This window comes from Tympanuchus pallidicinctus, unplaced genomic scaffold (genome assembly GCF_026119805.1).
Source record: "Tympanuchus pallidicinctus isolate F22 unplaced genomic scaffold, pur_lepc_1.0 scaffold8, whole genome shotgun sequence".
NCBI classification, from domain to species: Eukaryota; Metazoa; Chordata; class Aves; order Galliformes; family Phasianidae; genus Tympanuchus; species Tympanuchus pallidicinctus.
The window spans coordinates 3,728,100-3,750,766 of NW_026294802.1; the positions used below are offsets into that span (position 1 = coordinate 3,728,100).

Consider the following 22,667-nt stretch of genomic DNA (forward strand, 5'->3'; position numbering starts at 1 on the left):
GCTGTTCCAAGATGAACATAAAGAATACAGCCTGCGTTTGCTGGCAAAAAGTGTGGAACAGCAACACCAACAAAACTAGGAAAATAGCAGATCTCAGGGCTGGAAATAGTGGAAAGAGAAGCTGCTTTTCCATGCCATTTAGTCAGCTTGTATGCTGGGAAAAAAAAAAAAGAAAATGGACTAAAAGCAGTATTTCTGTCTGGCGTTCTCCCATGCGTATACACTAAGAAAAAAAAACAACAAAAAACTTGGGAACCATCTTGATTAAAGAAAGTCGTGTTTTCATTGTACATGACAGGTTCTGGCTACACAGCTACATGGAAGATTAACAAATATGTGGCAGGCCAAGGGTTCCTTTTTCCGAAAGAAGTTGAAAGAACCAGCATAAAATACCAACTTTGTTTTAACCATTGAATTTCCACCCCCAGCATTCTGATCTTCAGACTTTCCCCCACTTTGCTCAGATCTGCCCTTCATCTCACCCTCACATTTTCAGAGGCTTTCAAGATTTTTTGTCACGTCCCTCCAGATACTTCATTTAGGCCAATTTAGCAGTTTGAATGAGGTTTTAAAGTGTCTGCACGTGCCCAAGAGCAGAAGTTAGAATTGTCACCACTTCTTTATGCATCTATTGGAACTGCAGAAAAAAAAACCACAAAACTTTCAGGAAATCAAACAAACCTGGCAACAACACTTTCTGAACTATTACTTCTAGTAACACAGAATCACAGAATAATTTGAACTGGAAGAGATCCTTAAAGGCCATCTGGTCCAACCCCCTGCAGTGAACAGGGACACCCACAGGCAGATCAGGTTGCTCAGAGCCCCGTCCAGCCTGATCTTGGATGTCTCCAGGGATGGGGCATCCACCACCTCTCTGGGCAGCCTGATCCAGTGCCTCACTACCCTGATTGTGAAAACCTATTCCTTATTTCCAATCTGAATCTCCCTTTGATGCTACACTGACTTTTCTTCAGCCAGAACCAATACAAATCTCCCATTCTATGAAACATAACTTTGCTTTTTTACCTTACATTCCATATGAAATTATATTTCGTAATTTTCACTTGCAGCTTCTCCTTCACGCTGGGCTGAAACTGTGGCATCAATTCTCACAGCATTTTTCCAAAACAGTACTACCTTATTTTTCAGTTTTCCTCTAAAATCTTAATTGGAGCCAATGCTCGTAGGGCAGGTGACAAAACTCTGTCCAATTCTAGTGAACTGCCAATTTTAGAAGGCTATTTACTACCTGAAAATGTGCCGGTGGCTGGGATCCAGGGAGGGAGGAGTTAACAGTTAAAATCAACACTGCAGTAATCCTTGGGTACAGAAATACTGTGTTTTAAGAACCATATGGCTACATCCGTACCTGGGGCTGAGCTTACCTTCTCGTGAGGTTACCTCTGACTCTACTGAAGAGCTTATGAGTTACCTTCCCATGGACCTCACTGCCACATCTACCCTTCTGGCACTTGCTTTTCTCCCATCTCAGCCAAAGGCCAGAACGTTTCCCCTTGTTCCAGCTGAATGTAACACAGCATTCACTCTTCCCTGCTGGGCTTTGGCCCATGCAGCTGCTGGAGGCAGCCTTCTCAGCGTGCTGCTGTGACAGTACCACATGGCATGCCGGGCACACGTGTCTGTGCTGGAGCTGCAGGGCTGTCTGCTTCAGCTCTGCTCGTAGAGGTCTCAGAGTTCAATCTCCAGGAATGGCTTAGGAAAGCAAGCACTACCTGAAAGGCCTCTTTGTTTTTCTGCCACTGTTTTTAATAATAATGATTACATCAGATATTTCCCACCATCTTGATCGTCTTTGGTACTGCTAATAAAGGACAGACAAAGCCCAGCACTTAAAATAGCTCCAATGCAGTGAACTGCAAGCGCTGGGGTTTGAGATTTTACACCCTGCCCTGCCAGAACACTTTCTCTTTGATGATATTAGCCATCGGGTGCTGAGGTGCATAAAAGCTACAATAGGTGTGACATGCATGGTGGAGCCGTGGCCAGGGCCTCAACCACTTATCGCAGCCCCAGACAGCCCTGTCACACAGAAGCAGATGATAGGTGATAGGTATATGACATCCAAGCATAACTGCCTGGACCATAATCATTTTGGTTCTCCCAGTAATCCTTTCATTTGGACTTGCTTCAATCTGCTACAGCACTGACAGTCAGTGGCCACTTTAATGGCAAAATGGGGAAAATAATCCACAAATCCCATGCTTTGTAACCTCTGACCATTCTTCCCCATATAAGCAGTTATATTCTTGGCAGTTACTGACTGAGAAGTAAAATCAAAACCTGGATAAAAACCTCTAATCCCATAGGCTCCAATTGAGAGCTGGTATTTGCACTGAGACATCAGCTCTGAATTTCACCACAGTCCACTATATTTCAGATAAGTCACCCCCAATGCCATAAAATACATGGCAGAGCAGAATCACTTTGCAGGAGGAACTGTGTAATCCCCAAACACAGGCTCACACAGCACCTCACCTTTAGAGTCACGATACCTTCCATTTAAAAAACACTCCTTCTTAAACTAGTTTTAAGGAATGCTTCATTGTGACCTAAGCTTCCCAGCAAAGCTCTGCAATGCCGAAGGATCCTAATGTCACAGTGTCTGAATAACCCAGTAACTAATTACACCTCCTTGATAATGACTTGTCAAAAAACGATCGCGACCGGTATGAATTCCAAAGGGAATCCATTCATTTAGCAGCTCCATCTTGATTTACTGAGGCACATATGAGTGCAATAATAAACGTATATACACTTACACATTTTAAATACGCACATGACACATGTTCTGCCTACACTTAAAAGTACTCGTCTTAATAGAGATCTTTGTCGGTAATTACTGGTTACATTCACAGAAGAGTTGCAGGGGATCATTCTTTGCGTTCAAGCAAAGAAAGCATTATGTGAATCACGCCATCGCTGCTTTCTGACACCCTACTAAGTGCTGCAGAGCCTAGCAGCAGCACCCCGCCTCACGTGTAACGCTGACGCTACATATTCTCTCTCCAGCAAGCCAGCACCCTCATTGTGCTGAGCCAGAGTATCGCCATTCAGGTATCAGCCGAAGGATCGCTTTGGTCTCCTCCATACAACAAAGCCATTTCCCACACAAACTCTCAACAAGTTCCTTCCACAAAACCAAATGGAACCAGTTAAAGACAATGAGCTGTCTCAGGCCAAGCTGAGTTTTGTGGGCATGTAGATTTGATGGAGAAGGTCTGGAGACCAATTTGTGAAGGACAACTGCATCCACCTGGAGCGAGGTGGACACCAGAACCTAAATTCCAAAGCAGTGTTAGCTGAACTCCTCCTTAAGCCAGCTTTTTTTTTTTTTTTTTTAGGAAGGAGAAATTTCCCCACTGCAGTCTGGGCTGTGGAGAAACGCTTTAAACTGAGAAGCAATGCAGTGGTGGGCTGGACAAAAGGACTGAAAAACGCAGCACAATCCAGCCGCAGGAAATTAGCTAATGGGATTTATCAGGCTACACCCAAACAGCACGGGCCTGCGACCTCTACACCAAACGCCAGCAGCTGACATCCATGCCTTGTTTTTTCCAAGGGTGGGAAGGGAAGCACCAATGCTTTGAATGCCAGCCTGGATCTCCAGAGCCATCTGCATTAAGACAACGAAGGGTTGGGCTGCACTGTTGAAGCGGTTTTATGACGCTTCTGCCTTGCAGCCCCAGTGGCCACCACCTACTGGTAAGAAAAAGGCAGAAGCCAAGTAGATTCGTGTGGATAAATTCATGAGTTTTCCATTCCAGGAAGCTGTAAAAACACAGAAAGCACGTGGAATGGAGTGGCAGAAGAAAGGAGAGGGAATGAATCTGCATTTGTTATCTCTTAAATGAGAGATTGGATCCAGGTACGGAACAGAACAAAACGCTATCCTGCAAGCTGAGAAGCAAAAGAAACAAGCAGGGAGAGACTGAGATGAAAACTGCAGAAAGACCTGGCAGATGCTATGCCCAACCACGCAGTAAGAGATGCACCCAGTCACTGAAGCCACGAGTAAGTTATGCAGATCCTCCTGAACTGCCGCCAAGCTAAACTGTCCGGCCTCCACTGAACACTGGTATAACCGGGGGAAAAAAAGAATGAAACATTTATCTGGCAAGTGCTTTCAAAAAGAGAAAGCGGCTGCTGGGAGCTGCTCAAGGGGCTGGAATGTCAGACACGGCTCCAGCGGGACAGATTAGCCGTCAAAACGCACAGAGGCAGGCAGAGATTTTTAATAAAATTCAGGTTATCTCATGGTGATTACCACCTCTTATTTGTACCATGAGATCATGATGAACATAGCACATATTTCTTTACTCCTGGAAACAGAACGTCAGCTGGACAGCCATGAGATAAATTGCCCCTTTTCGTGTACTTCTACTTTTCTTTCTAAACCTCTGTTTCCAAACATCTGTCACTTAGAGTTGACAATAAAAACCCACCAGGAATATACTTCATATCTTTCCCCCCAAAAAAGAGTCCAAGCTCCAGGGCTGTTCCATTTAGCACCTAAGTCTGAACTGTTTGCAAGCAGGCACAGGCAGCTGAAGTATAACATGTGAGATGGGGAACTCGGGGGCCTCCAAAAAATGATAAGATACATTAAAAAAATATTTTGTGTTGACTTCTATGCCTTAAAGCATGCCCTTCTCCGCTTCCCCCAAATGTCATTTTGAAGGAAAGGCTGAGGGATGGGAAATGCAGCATTACTTCCATGTTAAGATTCTGCAACCAAATTTGGGATAATACAGTAGCAGCCTTTATTAGCGCACTCTATGAATGACTTGTGTAATTTGCTCGTGCTTTGCCAGGCATGAGTAATGCAAGAATCACCACAAGATCCCAACACCACCTCTGTGCCACTTCACTTCCACATGCTGCCGGATCTCTGCTGGACCCATCCTGCTTCTGAGCAGTCCTTCTTCAGCCAAACCTCTGCTCTCCTCGGGCTGAGCAAACTAAGCGACCTCGGCCGCTCCTCACACATCTTCCATGCACCTTTCACCCGCTCCTCACTTCACCTCGACTTTCCCCTTTGGCTGCACGGTTTGAGATTTGCAGCACTGCCGCTCAGCACCATTCACCTGATCATTTTCCAGTTAACCTGCTGGTTAACCGCCACCCTTAACACCATCAAAACAGCCAAATCGTACCACAAAGCTCAGTTCTCACCAGGTGACACCTGGCGTGACATCCATGGTCATTAAAACCAGCCATACCCTGCGCCGCATCACCCAGGAGCACAGATTTGATCAGGATCAGGCCAAGGCATATAAGCACACTCCTGCTCAACAAGGCAGAGTGCACGGTGCAGAGCCGGACTCAACGCCGGCTTTGCACCAGCTGCAGGGGTCCAGACGATACCTGATCCAGCTGGGGCTGTGCTCAGCGATACCTGAGCCGGCAGAAAGTCTGCTCATAAAAAGTTAACCTGTCAGGAGCATCGTGAGCTGACTTGAGCAGACAGAGTGAATGAGCAGCAGGTCAGCGCATCCCATCACGTGGCCTGGGAGTTGTAGTGCTGGGCTCCGTGTGCTGCCAAAGCACAGCCACATGTCGGAGGAGGCACGTGTGCGTGCCGGGACCTCATGGCAGCATTGGGGCCTGAGAGTCCATCACTTGTTGCTGCCCCTGACTTGGAGCTAACACTAATGCTAACGCATATGAGGAGGGAGCAATGGTGATTCTGCAGCAGACATGATTAAAGTCGAGCCCATTCCTCCAGGCTGCTGAAAGTCTCACTGTAACAAATGTTGTCAAAACCAGGCTAATTTCAGTATCACTTCAGCAATCCAAACGATATTAAGAACGCACCCCACCGTGTTAAACGAATACAAGCTTTATTTTTTTTTACAGCACTTTGACATGGAAGACCAGCACTTCTCCTTTGGAGGCATCCTGAGAAGCCTTACCTGCTCCACAACACCACTTCATCCAGTTGTAGCACCCAGTGACAGCCCTGGGCCCGAGCCGTACTGTTACCCCCACACGAGGCTACGAACACGCAGGAAACTCGGATTTCCAACACTCATTCCCGACACGGCTGGAAACCGCTCAGCTCATGGGAGCGCTCACACCGTTTCCGAGCCGAAAGTTCTTTCACGGCCCGCCCGGCGGCCCTACAATAGCAGCCCTCGTCACGTCCCTATAGCCGGGCACCAGGCGCCCCGCGCAGCAGCAGCCTGGCCTGCACACCCCCCCCACATTCCGCATCAGCCCCTCCGCTCCCTCCCCTCGGGGCCCGCAGCCGGGAATCCCCGCCGGCCCCGCGCGAAGGTGCGCCCGGCCCGGCGTGGCCCCGCCGGCGGCGCGGCAACGGTTAACGGCGGGACGCAGCGAATGGGCCGCGCTGTTGCCGGGGCGACGGCTCGGAGTGTTCCGGATCGTACCATTGCGCAAGGGCGCGGGGAGCGCCAGCGGCGGCGGTGGCAGCGCCGGCAGCCCGGCCCATCCCATCCCAGCCTCCTCCTCCTCCTCCCTCGCTCCCTCCCCGCCCGCCTCGCCGCGCCTCCTCCCCCTCCTCCCGCCCGGCCGGAGCGCGGCGCCGGGGCCCAGCAGCGAGCGGCGCGCGGCGGAGCGGAGCAGGCGGCCGGCGGCGGCCGGGCCCGGAGCGGCGGAGTCGGTACCGGCGGCGGGGCGGGCCGGGCCGGGCCGGGCCGTGCCGGCGCGACCCCCTGCCTCGCTCGCTGCCCTCTCGCCGCCGCCGCGGGATGCGGGCGGCCCGGGGCCGCGGGCTGTGAGCGGCGGCGGCGGCAGCGCGGAGACAAAGGGAGGCGGCGGGGCCCGGCGGCCGGCGCCGGAGCGCGGGGGGCCGCCGGCGCCGGAGCGCACCCGGCCGCCGGGAGGCGGCACGATGCGGCACGGCGCGGCGCGGCGGCAGCAGCGCGGCGGCAGCAGCGGCAGCAGCGGCGCGGCCCGCCCGGCGCGGCGGTAGAGGCGGCGGCCGCGGGGCGCGGGGCCGGGCCGGGCCGCTCGCGCGGCAGCAGCGTCTCCCGCGGGCCGGGCCGCGCCGCCCGGGCCGGCGATGTGAGGGCGGCGGCGGCGGGCGGGAGGAGCGCGGCGAGGCGCGGAGCGCGGAGCGGAAGGCGGGCGGGCCCCGAGCGGAAGCGGGCCGGGCCCGGCGGCGGAGCGCGGCGCCGGCGGGGGCGGCCGGGCGCGGGCGGGCGATGGAAACGCACATCTCGTGCCTGTTCCCGGAGCTGCTGGCCATGATCTTCGGGTACCTGGAGGTGCGCGACAAGGGCCGCGCGGCGCAGGTGTGCACGGCCTGGCGGGACGCCGCCTACCACCGCTCCGTGTGGCGGGGCGTGGAGGCGAAGCTGCACCTGCGCCGCGCCAACCCCTCGCTCTTCCCCAGCCTGGCGGCGCGGGGCATCCGGCGGGTGCAGATCCTGTCGCTGCGGCGCAGCCTGAGCTACGTGATCCAGGGCATGGCGGACATCGAGAGCCTCAACCTCAGCGGCTGCTACAACCTCACCGACAACGGGCTGGGCCACGCCTTCGTGGCGGAGATCAGCTCCCTGCGCTCGCTCAACCTCAGCCTCTGCAAGCAGATCACGGACAGCAGCCTGGGCCGCATCGCCCAGTACCTGAAGGGGCTGGAGGTGCTGGAGCTGGGCGGCTGCAGCAACATCACCAACACCGGGCTGCTGCTCATCGCCTGGGGCCTGCAGCGCCTCAAGAGCCTCAACCTGCGCTCCTGCAGGCACCTCTCCGACGTGGGCATCGGGCACCTGGCGGGCATGACGCGCAGCGCCGCCGAGGGCTGCCTGGGTCTGGAGCAGCTCACGCTGCAGGACTGCCAGAAGCTCAGCGACCTCTCGCTCAAGCACCTGGCCCGCGGGCTGGGCCGCCTCCGCCAGCTCAACCTCAGCTTCTGCGGGGGCATCTCGGACGCCGGGCTGCTGCACCTGTCGCACATGAGCAGCCTGCGCAGCCTCAACCTGCGCTCCTGCGACAACATCAGCGACACGGGCATCATGCACCTGGCCATGGGCAGCCTGCGGCTCTCCGGCCTCGATGTCTCCTTCTGCGACAAAGTGGGGGACCAGAGCCTGGCCTACATCGCGCAGGGACTGGACGGGCTGCGCTCGCTCTCCCTCTGCTCCTGCCACATCAGTGACGAGGGCATCAACCGCATGGTGCGGCAGATGCACGGGCTGCGCACCCTCAACATCGGCCAGTGCGTCCGCATCACCGACAAGGGCCTGGAGCTCATCGCTGAACACCTCAGCCAGCTGACGGGCATCGACCTCTACGGCTGCACCCGCATCACCAAGCGGGGCCTGGAGCGCATCACCCAGCTGCCCTGCCTCAAGGTGCTCAACCTGGGACTGTGGGAAATGACTGAGAGCGAGAAGGTCAGGTGAGAGGAGGGGGTGCCCCGAGACCTCCGTCTCCTCCGGAGGAACTCACGGACTGAAGGACTGACTGACTGCTGCAACGGAGGAGTGGAGAGAGGGGCACGCGCACAGCCATGCTACCCACGCACCCTGGCACTGGAGGGAAGAACAGAGCGAGTATCCTTGACCCCTGTGTGCTGCCTGCCTGCCCTCGTTCTGGAGGAGAAGGAGGAAAGGGTGGGGTGGGGGGGCAGGAGGAAAGAGAGAAAACACCCACCCTTTTTCCAGGTCATGCCTCGAGCTCCACACAGGGGAAACAGAGCTCTCCGCATCCCTACCCCAGCATCCTCCCCCTTACAGAAGAGGTAGAAGCCCACACTTATGCACTGGGGCTAGAGACACCCCTCTTTATCCCCACTCCCCGATTCCATCCCCTCCTGCACTAAGGATGGATAAAGATCGAGACCCTTGCTCTGCCATGTATTGAGAATAGATTATTTTTGATTTATATAAAAGAGAGTAGGAATGGAAATGGGAACAAACAATTAGAACAGCAGGAAAGGCTTCCTAGCTACACTTATGTACCTGGCCACCCAGTCATCCTGCACTGGGCACAGACACAGCTTTTGGTTACAAAAAAAATAAAAGCCCTGAAAAACAAACCCTAACCATTCCACCTCTGCGCCTGCCCCTCCCCTGTCAGCTGGGAATTGTGACAGAAATACTGCTCCCTAGGTACATTGATTTTTTTTTCTTTTTTTTTTTTTTTTAGAAGTCTGTTTTCAATCTCCAGTTCCGTGTTGCTCTCTGCTGTGGGTAGATACATACTCCCACTACTCCAGTTCTCCACTGCACTGAGAATAGGGACAGCTACAACCTCTCCTTTTGTCAGCACGTTTCCATGTCATCCTGCACTATAGCTAAAGGAAAAGCCCAGGCACTCTGTTCTTTCTCCCCATCTCCGTATTGGAGATGAAGATACCATTTCCTCCTACCCTGTTTCTGTAGAGCCTGGACGTGGACCCTGGTCTCTTAGACCTTCCCGTGCACGAGGGGCCACACAGTTACTGAGAGACTCCCCTTCACCATTCTCTCCTTCTCCCCTCCCTCTTCTTGGCAACAGGGATAAACATATCCAACTATGTATCCATTCCTCTTGGATGGGGGCTGAGAGGGTACAAGGGTTGGCCAGCTCCCCTCGGCCTGGGGGACTTAAGGAAGAATCTCCAGCTTCATTTCTGCTTCATTTGAGATACTGTGACCTGTTTTTATTTTGAAATGCATAAAAAAAATTACTGCTACAAAAACAGCCTCTTACTCTCCCATCTATCCCTCGCTTATGTCCTGTAACTGGTCCCAGTTTTCCTCATTCATTCTCTTCTTTACAGTATTCATTTTCTTACACGGTTTTATTTTTAAAGACATTTGAAGTTGCTGTTCTTGTGGATTTTTAAGTACATTTTTTTTCTGCTGAATATATTCTATATATATAAATATATATATGATGTCTGGCTACCTCGTTTTAATTTGTTACTTTTTTTTTTTTTTTTTTTTTTTTTTCCTCCTCAAAAGCCCTGGAATTCTTACAGGAAAGAGATTTTGAGACTGAAACATTTTTGTGCCTAGACTGGAATAATGCCCCTTCCTTGGGTTTGTTCTTCATTTTTTCTCCCCTTTCCCCCTCCCTCTTTTTTTTTTTTTTTTCCTTTTAAAAAATCTTCGTTTGCTTTTGAGCTTACCCCGCTGTGTCCCACCTTCACATTCTGGTTGTGCCTCTCCCTCCCTCTTCACTGGGGATTGGGGACCCAAACTGTGCTTCTGCATTTTGCCTCTTGTAGCACAAACGTGTAAATGTGAGAATCCGTGCTGAGGATCGGGCTATTGCTACGATAGAAATGTGTAAAATGCAAGTCGGTTTTTTTACAAAATTATATAGAGATATATGCAAATCCTATCCCCTCCCCTCTCGAATCACCTACAAAAGGTCACTGTGCGAGGCTTCCTGTTTGTGGGCGAGGAGCGAGCAGCCTGCAGGCCCCGAGGCTGCAGCGCGAGGGGAGGAGACTGAAGTTCATCTGTCTTATCTCTGTTCTGTCAATAAAATGGAGCTGGTTCTTTAGATTTTTTTTTATTATTATTATTTTAAAGAGGAAGAGTTAAGGATTTTTTTTTATTTTTTTTTTAACAGAAAACTATCTTGGCTTTTTTTTTTTTTTTTTTTTTTTCTTTTTCCCTTTCTCACGTGTTCAATATCTCAAACCCTCCACAGTAACAGGCCAGACCACAGAGTTAACGCAAACCCAGAGACCCCTATGGATTAATTGTACTGTTTGTGAATTTGTATAAAAATAACAAAGATCCTCTTAAAACATTTTATATTCTTACAGTAAAAGGTTAAACTGATATTTATATAATAAAAGAGGAAATATGAAGTATGTTTTTGAAAAAAAAAAAAAAAAAAAAAAGTATCTGTGTTGTCTGTGCTTCTTGATGAGAGGTGCCTGCCTGCCCTGGTGTGCTCGTGGTGCTGAGAGGTTCGGGCCGCTGCTGAGGGAAAAGAGGTAGGGTCTGATCCCTCAGTGCAGGATGCTGGGTAGCATCAGCATTAAAAGGTTCTAGGGAAGGTTTGGTCGCAGCAGCACCGGCTGCGGGAGCTCTCGGCATCAATGGAGAGAACTGGTGTTGAGATGCTCCTTGGTGTGAGGTGTCTGCTTCAGCTGGAGTTTGTTACCACGTGAATTTGGTATTTTGTGACAGGGGAAAGCTGACACTTGAAAGGGAGAGCATAAGGACCGATCTGTTCATTCTTCATAGTGCCAGGTAGATGGTAGAGGGGGTCTGTGCCTGACTTGAGGCCCACCCTCACTCACCACTCCCTGCAGAACACCTATCAGATAAAAATGTTTCCCAGCAAAGCCGTGCAAGCACATGAGAACCTGGGACATCTGACATGGCTCCGCTGGTTTCCATTGCCCAAGCAAAGATGAAAGGAAAGAGGAAGTAAAGTGGGAACGTAAAAAAAAAAAAAAAAAAGTTTGAATAATTGAAGGTGTCCTTTGTACTATACCGTAATCTTTCTCTTTAATGTATGACTTTTAACCTGACAGGGTCCCTTTTAGACTTGCACGATGTGGGTTTTTTATTGTTGTTTGAGATGGAGCTTAAGCGGTGTTTATAGGGCATGAAACAAAGCTTTTCTCCCTCTAAGTCCTGCAGCAGGGCTTTCTCTCCCCCGCTGCCCCTTTCCTTTCTTAAAGGAGGGGTTGGGGTAGAGAGAATGCGAAATGGTGGAAGAAGCCAGAGCCATTGTTCAGGAAAGTTAAAAGAGGAGCTGTCCTTGCTTGCTTGTTCAGTCATGCATACTGAATCTCGCCGTGTGAGGGTCCCTATGGAAAGGAGGAGGGTGATTCTTCCCCTCTTTTTAACATTCCTCTCCAGGCCTGGCTGTATTTAAGCTGCTTTCCTCCATGCCGAGGAGGGAGGGGGATGGTCTGAAGTTCCTGTACATTTGCATTTTAAGCACTTCCAGCACTGAGCAGGCCACTTTGTTCCCTGTGCGCTATCCTGCTCGGGCACCGCGCTCACCGGGTGCTGCCCCTGGTGCTTGGCCGCCCAACCGAGGAGGTGTGGGGCCTGGCCCTGTGCTCACCTCTGCCTCCGCGATGCTTTTGGCTCAGGCTGGACAACACACGGCTCTTTGTTCCCAGCTCTAACCACCTCTCCCCTTTTATCTCGGTGCTGCATTTCAAAGGGGAAAATCACATTTCAAGAGGGCCGCAGTTGTGCATAACCTCATCCCCACCCCAAGGAAAAGGGCCGGCACCTTGAGACTGGGACTTTGGGGTCCGCGTTGTCTTCTTTCCCTCTCTAAGACTTCCACGCTTTCTGCTGAGAGTTCATCACAAAAGCTGCATTGTTCACACTGGGGAAAGCCACCACAATTGGATCTAATTGAGCCTGACACTATATCCATCTTCCTTTACTTGGAGGGAGGTGTGGGGTCTTTCTTTCCTGCATGAAGAAAAAGGTCTACAGTAACTTCCTGACTAAAAAGACAATGTACGAATGCTATAAGCGACAGGAATTCCAGATCAGGTTCCCGCTACCTCTGAAATGTAAGCGTTCCCAGGGTAGCCAGCAGTTCTAGTGAGGGACGGGGAATGATAGATCTCGCATGATAGATCCCCAAAAAGGGTTGTTTCCACTGGATTTGACTAAAAATGGTGTCTCCTTATTAAGGGCCATGTTTGAATGGGTAATAGTTGGATGTCTGTGTCTAAATGACTAGAATGTATGGGCTCTTGAGTTCTGTAATCAGGAATAGAACAGGATTTTTTTCCTAAACAACAACAAACCCCCAAAACACAAAACCAAAACAACCAAATACAAGAAAAAAAACACCAAACTTCTCTGCCTACTAGAGGAAAAAAACAAAACAAAAACAAAGCCAAAACCATTGCCCCATGGCCCAGCATACTGTTTAAATGGAAGCCAAGCCTAGACACTGCTGAAACCAAAGCACCCTGAGACACCACGGATTGTTCCCACTGCAGAAGCCAGTGCTCCTCACCGACTGCTGTGCTCTCGTGCCTGGGAACGACAGCTCCTTGGGCACAGCCTTACTGTACTGTGAAGCCAGAGCGGGGAGAATGCATGTTTTCACTAGTAAAGAGAAGGGTTTCTCCAAATAAATAATCCATTGCCAACAACCATAGACCAATTACCATATGACTCCTCAGGGTAACAAGAAAACTTAATTTTCGCTCTCCAGACGCTCTTGAATTTTTGAATATGACTCATTTGGCAGCCAAGGTAGAAAGCCATAAAAGCACCGTTTGGAAGCGGGCTGGAAATATCCTGTCTGTGTCCCCACACTCCTCAGAGCACCACCAAAGCAGCGAGGGCTCTGCACTGCCTGCCCCAGCCCCTGAGTTCCAGCCCAGTGAAAGCATCACCAGCCTTGCTGGCTGAGGCAGTCCTTGCCCAGGACAGAGGAGCAGAGCAGGTGTGACACAAAGCGGGGATAAAGGGACAGGCAGCAGAAGATGGCAGCTCGCAAGCTGCAGCGAAGCACCCGAGTGTGCAGGTCCCTGGCTGCTGCAGCAGCTGCGTCCCTGGCCAGAGCCAGTGGCTGGCTTCTCTCCCAACCAACCTCCAAAAGCACATGTGGGGAGGGAGAGATGGAAGGAAAGGGAGGCTCCACCTGGGTCCTACTGCCCTTGGAGGAGCATGTGGGAGTCGCGTGGAGATTTATACATTTTATATGCTTCCACCCTGTGCTGTAGTTTTGTCTGAATCCATTAGTCACAGAGATTTTGGGGTCGTTTGTTTCCCTATTAATAAATCATGAGGGCCTAGGGACAGGTGTAATGCAAACTGCCTGGGTCCATGCTAGGACAAGAGGTTGTCCCCATGAAAATATAGCTACCGAACATGCCCTCTGATAAAGGAGAAGAGCCAAAATGAGAGCACGGTGGCCAACGCACCTGGACTTTTCAGATCCAAAGGCACAAGTCAGGCTGCCCTTAGCAGCTTAAACGTAGGTAGGTACCCCTGGGGTCTGGCAGCCTCGCTACATATGTGCACGGGCTGCTTCTAGCAAAGTGAATCCTTTGCCTTCTCTTTTTTGATCCTCTACCTAAAACCCCACTACTTCAGCCAGCAGTAATTTAACAGTGCCTTCTGTGGAGGCAAAATGATCGACGAACCCATCGGGGTGGCTCAGGCCCATCCAAGGACCCCTAAGGACAGCAGTGAGGCCCCATGCCAGAGCTGCTGGCCGCATTGCGTAACGCTCCCTGCCTGGCCGCTGGATTCCCCAGCCTAGAGCTGGAGAGGGCTCACGGGCTCCTCTGCCAGAGCTCAGATTCCAGCCACGTTTGGCAGTGACACTGAGTGCTTTTCCACCATCTTTAATTAAATCTACCAAACGCATTAGCTACATGCCAGTCTAACCTGAAACAGTGCTGTCAAGATTTTGAAAGATCCAAATCCGACCTGCTCTTGCGACAGAATGATGAACAGAAACTGAAATGAACAGAGATTCTTCTAAAAGGCTTCCTAAAACCTGGGGTGTGCTTCGGAAGGGGTGCCAACAGTTCCACAGTAGGGATGTACGCCCCCAAGCAAGCATTTCCACAGGAGCTTATTGAGTTGTATCGAACCAGGCTGCCGTTCTGCTACAGAAACAGAGATGCGCACATAGACGCTTCCTTGTCGGTCTCCTCCTCTCGATTCTAGCGCCTCGGCCTCCGCCGTCTCAGGCCTAAGGGAAGGGAGGGACACGGGGACACCGGGCAGCCCCCCGCGAGCAGCCCCCGCCGCAGCTCCGCGCCGCGCCGCCAGGCGGCAGCATTGCCCGCCGAGTGCCGCCGCCCGCCCTGGGGAGCCTCCGCAGCGGGCTGGCTCCGGCTGCATTCAGCCCCGGGAGCTGCGCTCAGCCGCCGGCAAGGCGGACGGGGGCCCCGGCTACGCGCTCTTCACCGCCTAATTAATTAATTAGCACGCGCTGGGAAACGCGCTCCGCAGCGCAGGTGGAGTGCCGAGCGCAGGCAATGCCGCGCGTGAGCACTGCAGGGCGAGGCCGGCGGAGGTGTGTTGTCACCTCGGGGTCATCTGCAGCACTAGCAGGAAAATGGGCTGAAAGGCTGTAAGGAGAGGGAAGAGATTCTACGCGGGCATAGAATTGCAGAATCATTAAGGCTGGAAAGACCGCTAAGATCATCTAGTCCAGCCACGGATAAGTACCCTGGGTGAGATGGCTGCCGTTGGAAGCTGGTCTGGCAGGAAACAAGAAGTGGAGTTTGTCATCATCAGCACTTGGCTTCCCCATAGTTAATTCCAGCATGCTCCTCCAGCTCCTCAAACTGATGAGGCTGCTGTGGGTTTTCACCTTAAAGCAAATGGTGTGGAGACAGCTGCCTGGTCACGCCTGGTTCCCGTGTGGGACCCACTTGTCTAGGACTGAGATGGCTGCTGCTGGAAGACACCTATTTCAACAGCAAGACATGTTACAGAGTGATAGTGATAGAACAAGGAGGAATGGCTTTAAACTAAAAGAGGGGAGATTGAGATTAGATGTTGGGAAGGAATTTGTTACTCAGAGGACAGTGAGGACCTGGCACAGCTGCCCATAGAAGCTGTGGTGCCCCATCCCAGGAGGCACTCAGGGCCAGGCTGGATGGAGCTCTGGACAGCCTGAGCTGCTGGGTGGCAGCCCTGCCCATGGCAGGGGGTTGGATCTGGGTGGACTTTAAGGTCCCTTCCAACCCAAGCTGTTCTATGATTCCACGATTGTATGACAAGATATCCCCCTGATTTGGAACCAGCACCGCCTCACCCCTGCTGCACCAGAGCCAGGTTGGGCCTCTGCCATAGAAACACCAGCAGCGAGCCTCCTCACAGGCTCCAGGCGTAGTGCTGCTGCCCAGAGCAACACCCAAAGCAGTCTGCATCTCAGCCTTTGCAGCTTCACACTAAGCAAATCATGCACAAGTATGAGCATATGAACAGAGTAGGATAAAACAAATTAATGCTTGGATTATTTTAGCTCTGTTCCGTTGCGCAGGGCTTGGTTATGCTTCTGGCAGCTGCTCAGTGGGATACCTCCATGGTGATTAAAGTACCAAGGGCTGTATGCACATGTCCTTTTTAGCACCTAAACTTGAATGTTTCTTCTCCCTCTGACTTCTAACACTGCTGCTACAAACACAGTTATAGTGTCTTTTTCAGAAACAGCTGTACCCAATAATTTCCTAGAATTAGTAATTAGCTTCTGCATGGCTCATTACATGCACAGGCATCAGAAAGGCAAGTATGATCACTGACGGGGAAAGAGGTGGAAACAACTCAGATTACGTACACCCCTCCTGCTTCCACAGCTCTCCTCACTGCTGGCACCTGGAGCAGCAAAGTCTAAATGAGCTTTCCAGCCTCAGCTGCCCTGAAAGGGAGGATCAGGGCAGGGAACACCAAGTGTGGGGCCATTTTCCTATTATCCTCACAGCAGGGTCTGCCATCCAGAACCCCCAGAAGTGCTGATGTATGAGCACAGGTTGTAGGGAAGCTCCAAGCAACAGTGACTACTCCAGCAAAACATCCCCCTCTCTCCAGATTCTTTGGCTATTGAAGCTTTTGTTTCAAGCAGGGCAAGCCTCGAAAACAAAGGCAGAACTGACACACAGCAGTGCCTGGACACTCCTGGAGGCAGTCGTCTAGTCACAACAGGTACGGCTCAGATTGCACCAGCTGCTCTGTCTGCATCTTCACCAGGACCCTCTCTGCAGTGACTCAGCGAGACCACCCGTGTGGATCAAAGGCGCGGGCAGGACATGGTCCTTAAGGCCACAAATGGCATTGCCCATCACGGTTTTCCATCCCTAGGGGCACCTGTCCATTAGCAAAACTCGCACAGATCGCACCAAAGACCAATGGGATGGCGGCAGCTTTTGATTTAGAGATTCAGACCGCAGTGCTGGAGAATTGTGTTTGGGCTGCTGGCTTCTACCCCGTATCTTGGGCTGCTTTGGACGGGGCGTGCTGGGATGACACCTCCTGCACACCTGCCAGGAGCGCGGGCAGACATGCGGAGGCTGCATGTGAACGGCTGGGTGTAACTTCCACCCTGTCCCCGGTGCCAAAAACAAGCATGTTAGAGCTAATCTACCCCTGTCTCAGCTCAACTGCTTTTCTGTGACTAAGCCCCTTATAATGGTTTTACTAAAATCCCCTTTTGATGGAAAAAATCCCAGCTGGAAGTTTCAGGCAGCAGCACAATGTGCAAGTCTGCGTGTCCCTTTCCCTAGCTTCACAAAAGCCTCTAATCGAGTGGAAAATTTGCTGGAGGCCAGAGGTTTAGGCCTGCAATTATTTTTTAAGGGATTATCAGGAGAGAATGGGGGTACTTACGACCCTCCCTCTCTTTGTGTTTTGGTTTGCGCCGCTTTCAGACAGGCTCAGCCAGAAACCTAAACCACTGCAGCTGGATCCAGAAAAACCACAAGCACGCATCTCAGCAGCTTCCTCCAGCCCCTATAGCCAGACTCCAGGCTTTGAGCCCTACTACTGCACTGCACACCTATAACAAGAGCAACACTGTACTCTAGAAGTCCCTCTTAATAATCACTCAAGAAAAAGCAACTGATTCCAGTCCTGTAAGCCTTGCTGAACTGGAAAATAAAAAACCAAAAAAGAGCAGACAGAGCTATGGTCCTCTGGACAGGCCATGAGGCTGGGCTTTGGCTCTGCAAACCCATTATGCAGGAGGTCTTGCTCAAGTAACTTACAGCAAGTTCCAAAAAGCCTTGGCAGTGAAGCTGTGTGCACTGCAACACCCAGCTTTCCAGAGCTTCACTCCAAGGGTGGGACCTAGGTTGGAGTCCTTGGTGCTTTCGCAGCTGACACACAAGAGTCAGACACTTCAGAGGCTCCAGAACAACTCCTTGCTAGGCAGGGAGCCACATGTCAGTGCTGCTGGCTGTCCTGCCTGAGGAGCCACATACCTTAATCAGAGCTACTGGGAAGTGCCTGCGCTCACACGCCATCCAAACCATCCAATTAGGCACTGCTCCTCTATTGTCAAATTGCTGTGCTTGCACCTGTGTACAAACAAGCCTTACCAGACCTGGAGGAAGCAGCAGCATGCCGTGCTTCTGAATAGCAGACAAAGGAAGACATGCCTAATTCCTTCCTCCCTTTGCAGCACCCCAAACCTACACCTCCCAGAGAAGGCAGTAACTATGAGCCGTCAGGTGAGGCCTGGAGAAAGGGCCGCTCTTCCCCTTTCCTTTTAAGCCACACTGGTCATTTCATTGGTCATTTCAGATTTGTGGCAAGAAGAGCACACAAGGAAAAGAATGACTGCAGATCGTGAGCATTTACTCTCAGGGCCTGTCTTTACTTCTGGAAAGCTTTCTTCACATTCCATACAGCAGCTGTTGAGTAAAGCACAGAAATAGGCTCTGACCCCTAAGCCTTCCAACCATATGGTTGGTACGGAAGATGTTTCAAAAGAAAGCAGTGGCTGCCTCTGCCTTTTGGATCTTATCGCATCCATGTGTGCTAGGTGTGTTCTGAAAACACCTGGGGAGGCTGAGGGGCCAGGGTGTTCTCCTTCTGGATCATGATCAGATTCAAGCAATTTTGGGCAGGCACGCAAGTACAGCACTCAGCACCTGAGGGGTGTTAAAATAAAAACCAGACAAACACAGAGGAAAAGGCAAATGAGGCATCTGTGGAATTTAGATGCCTCCAGGAGCTAGGTGGTGCCTAAGGTGGGGATTTTCATTTTGCAATTTTGAATGCTGCCTAAATGTCATTTGTCTTGCTTTGTTATTGTTTTTTTTTTTGTTTTTTTTTTAATCAGGTCTCTTACCTCTCTCTTCCTCACTCTCTCCATCCACACACAGTGCTTTTGCAAAGTTTTAAGATGGTAAGATATAAAGGCTAATGACCCAGCATTTTCAAAACTGCTCATTAAGGCTGATGTGCTTTAAGATACGCTGTATTTGTCCACCTTTCAGAAGACAGATGAGTCCGCTCTCCAAGACTGGAAAGCTTCAGCATCCAAAGATAAGGGACTCAGAATTGCTAGTAGTCAGTAGCATCGTATGTGACCTGTATGATTCATTAGTGTTGCTACAAATTTAAGGCCGGGGAAGAGACAGTTCTCCTTCCTCTTTCTCACTCCAGTCAACTGAATGTGAGGCGTAAACCCACAGGAGAGCCATCCTGCTTAAAAAGTGAATCTTTCACCCAGCCATCTATCCCCAAACACTGCAAGCAAGCCTCCCTCCTGGAGCTCCCAGTCTATTTTTACATGGCTTACCATCCACGGATAACCTTCAAGAGCCCTCCTTACAGTATCAATGAAACACAGTGGACTTCCACAGATCCCTGCCCAACATCCTGCACAGAGGCAGCATCAAGTATACTTGGATCATTCCTCAAAAGGTTTATCTCATCCATTCCCAAAACTCACCTGTCAAGGACAAAGCCTGCTGGTCCCTATCTTGTAATAATTTTTCTCCATATCCATCTAAAATCTTCTGTATTTCCTGCAGATTAAGCTTCTCCTCCCCCTCCTTCCCCCACCCCCAAGTACTTTCCACAGCTGGCAACAGAAAAGGCTTCATCACTCTTCTGTTTAGGGCAACCACTTAAGGCCTGGCACGCAACTCCTTTCCCTTCAGGCCTTTTGCTCAACTCAGTGGATGCACCTCAAAGTGCAACATGCTTCATCTCTGTGCTGGATTTGCTTTGTGAAGAGCACAGTTATAATGCTACACCACATATGTGGATTTTTAGATGTATGATAAACATACCATGAACCATTACAATCCTCCCAAACATTTGCAGATTGCAAGATTTTAATCCAGAATGTCAACAATGTAAAGCAACTTCTGCACAGGGATGTTACAAGATTTCATGTGTTACAATATTGTTGTATACTATAAAGACAACTTGCCATTGTAAGTTGTTAAGAGATTCCTACTACAAGTGGGTTACTCAGTACTGTTCCTCTGTCCCAGCATTCCCACTTCTTTCTCTTACAGGTTCCTGCAAACCTCACTCCTTTATCTTTCTTTTCAGTGATCTCTCATATTGCAACCCCATTCATCCAGCAGCAGAGATCTCCACAGGAATCCCTGGAGGATGTAGTTCTGTCCCCTGCCCAGGGTCCACTAATGGTGACAAGGTGGATGTGCTCAGTTCAGTAAAAAACTGTTTTCAAGGCATAATTGCATCTCCAGTCTCACTGCTAGTGTAGCACAGCAGAAGTACTGAGCTACCATACAGCACAGAGAGGATGTTGCTCACCCAGGAACTTAGAACTCTATGTCTTACACACTGCATTGCACTCATGGGCATCAGCAGCAGTGGAGTAAGAGAAGAGGCCTATAGAGGGGTTCAGTTTTTGGGAGATTGTTCAGAGATTCCTGAGCAACATGGAAGCTAGGACTAGAGAGAAAGACCTCAAGTTGTGCCAGGGGAGGTTCGGGTTGGATATCAGGAAAAATTCATTCTCTGAAAGAGCGGTCAAGTGCTGGAATGGGCTGCCTGGGAAGGTGGTGGAGTCACCATCCCTGGAGATGTTCAAAAAACATTCAGATGTTGTACTGAGAGACGTGGTTTAGTGTGGAAATATTGGTGGTATATGAACAGTTGGACTAGATGGTCTTGGAGGTATTTTCTAACCTTGGTGATTCTATGATTCTGGCGAGTTGCACCTCTGAGTATAAATAAGGGAGTAGACTCTGCTCCAAGCTCATTGCATGACAGCATAGAATCATTACAGCTGGAAAGGTCCACTAAGATTATCCAGTCCAACCATCAGCCCAGCAGGCAAGTCCTGCTCCTTGGCTGCACCTCAGCTGCTTCATCCATAGATCGAGAGCAGTATCACATATCCGTGAGAATGAAAAGCTAATTTGTGGAAGTTCAAAAAAAGTACTTGAGACCTTTGCAAGGAAGTCATCAGAGACATCTCAAATATAATCCCCGATATCCCTGTGCCCAAGGCACAGCATCATGAGGTTGTCAAAGCCTCCCATCAATCCTGGAGGTGGTCCTAGAGCGTATTCCTTTCTGCCTGCTTCCATACCGTTTCCCTGAAGAATAGTCCTTGTAGAAATAAGTATTTGAAAGTATTTCAAAACACAGCTTGAGTCTGTAACTGCAGACAAATTGTGTCAGGTGGGGTTTTTGTGTTGAAAGAACTGTCTATGTATTCAGCTGCACATTGCTGCAAACATTTAAAGAAGCTGCTTTATCCAAAAAGGAAGGACAAGTTCTTACTATTATGAAAGCTGGGGGGTTTCCAGGGTTGCTGGTGTGCCAGCAAACGATCCAGAGCCAGCAGAGATAATCACAGTAGAAACGATAGGAAAATCTACACCATCTTGAGGGCCACCTACGCAATATCTGCACATGTCTCATAAACCAGGTGTTACTCCCCGGAGCACATAATTTGGGCACGCATTCAGCATGCCACTCCTAGCACCTCCTGCCTTGGATGGGACGTCACTCCCACCAGAACAATGTCGCGCACTGCCTACAGCTACGTGTAACCCCAGCGCTGCTAACCCCACTTCAGAGGAATCTGTCATTTACACAAGAATATGTTGTGTCAGTGTAAAAGTAGCCCACAGCTGGGAATCAGCAGGAACATATTTGAGGTATCGCACTCGGAGAAGGAACAGAAAGCTGCTTTGCCCACAGCTGCCCCAAAGCAGCTCTGGCAGTCTAAGTCAAAGACTTGAAGGGAGGCACACAGAGAAGCCAGGGGTGAGGCTCCAAAAGAGGCACAGATGTGCACTCCAGAAAACAGGCTGCAAAGCACTAACGCCATACATCCAGCAGCAGTGCAGCCTGCTTGCTCAGCACGTGGATCCTTGCACGATTCAAGACAGGAGAATTTCTCCTCTGTGCACCAGCTGTTCTCAGGAGTCAGAGCTGAAATCCAAGTAATAACTCCTCACTCTTTTCAAAAACTAAACACGAAAAAAACAACTTAAAGAGAAACAAAAAAGCAATCCCTAGTTAGGAGCCTGCTCCACCACAGAATGAAAGAAGTGCTTACTTTTTTTCAGGAAGAGATTACATTTCTTGTACCAGGCTGACGGTGGTCATGAAATGGGGTTCAGCGCATGGATGTAGTTCTGGAGGATTCTTGTTCTAATAAATAAGCATAACTCTGGGGGAAACCTCTGTCAATACAAATCCTATGGAAAATATTGCTCCTGTAGACAGAAGAGACCAGTTCTGTTTGTGTATTCAGGCACTGCATACATGAAGATATTTTAGAGGCCTCTATACTTAGCCATTGTGGTTTCGATCTTTCCCAGGCCAGAGGTAGCTGTGTAAGTATATAGTCAGCATAGGCTAAACAAGTACATTTAAAACCATACTATTATTACCAAGTTAGTTAAAGAAGGCTTTTTTGTTTTTTTGTTTTTTTGTTTTTTGTTAAGTTCTGTAATTCAAGATGAAATTATTAGAGAAAAAAAAAAAAATCCAACACTCTTGTAGCCCTTATAATGAACTGTGTTTCTTTTCAGTACCTCCTTACACTTAACTGCAGCCAGACCACTTCAGGTCATGAGCTCATCTGATCTCACCCCGACAGCAGGGCTGGGTCCCGCTGATACCCCCAGGAAAACCCAGGGTCCCTCAGGAAGCGATGCGGTGACTCAGTCCGTGTCACTCTTTCCTCTGAGTCAACACCGACCCAGTGCTTCACTGCAGTGCTGGAGGGTGCTGACCCGCACGGCGGGATGTCTTTCAGAGGAAATAAATGGGTGC

At 50.4% G+C, this 22,667-nt stretch overlaps 1 protein-coding gene across 1 annotated transcript; it reads left to right on the plus strand.

Moving 5' to 3' along the window:
* The first annotated feature begins 7,147 nt into the window (after nucleotides 1-7,147).
* On the plus strand, nucleotides 7,148-10,546 carry FBXL14 (F-box and leucine rich repeat protein 14). Its single transcript, XM_052667579.1, has one exon. It carries the CDS (start codon nucleotides 7,191-7,193, stop codon nucleotides 8,391-8,393), a length of 1,203 nt encoding a protein of 400 aa, XP_052523539.1. The 5' UTR covers nucleotides 7,148-7,190; the 3' UTR covers nucleotides 8,394-10,546.
* The last annotated feature ends 12,121 nt before the right edge of the window (nucleotides 10,547-22,667 follow it).

Bases quoted from the DNA above. Each gene is read 5' to 3' on its own strand.
- FBXL14 (XM_052667579.1), top strand. From the start codon at position 7,191: ATGGAAACGCACATCTCGTGCCTGTTCCCGGAGCTGCTGGCCATGATC.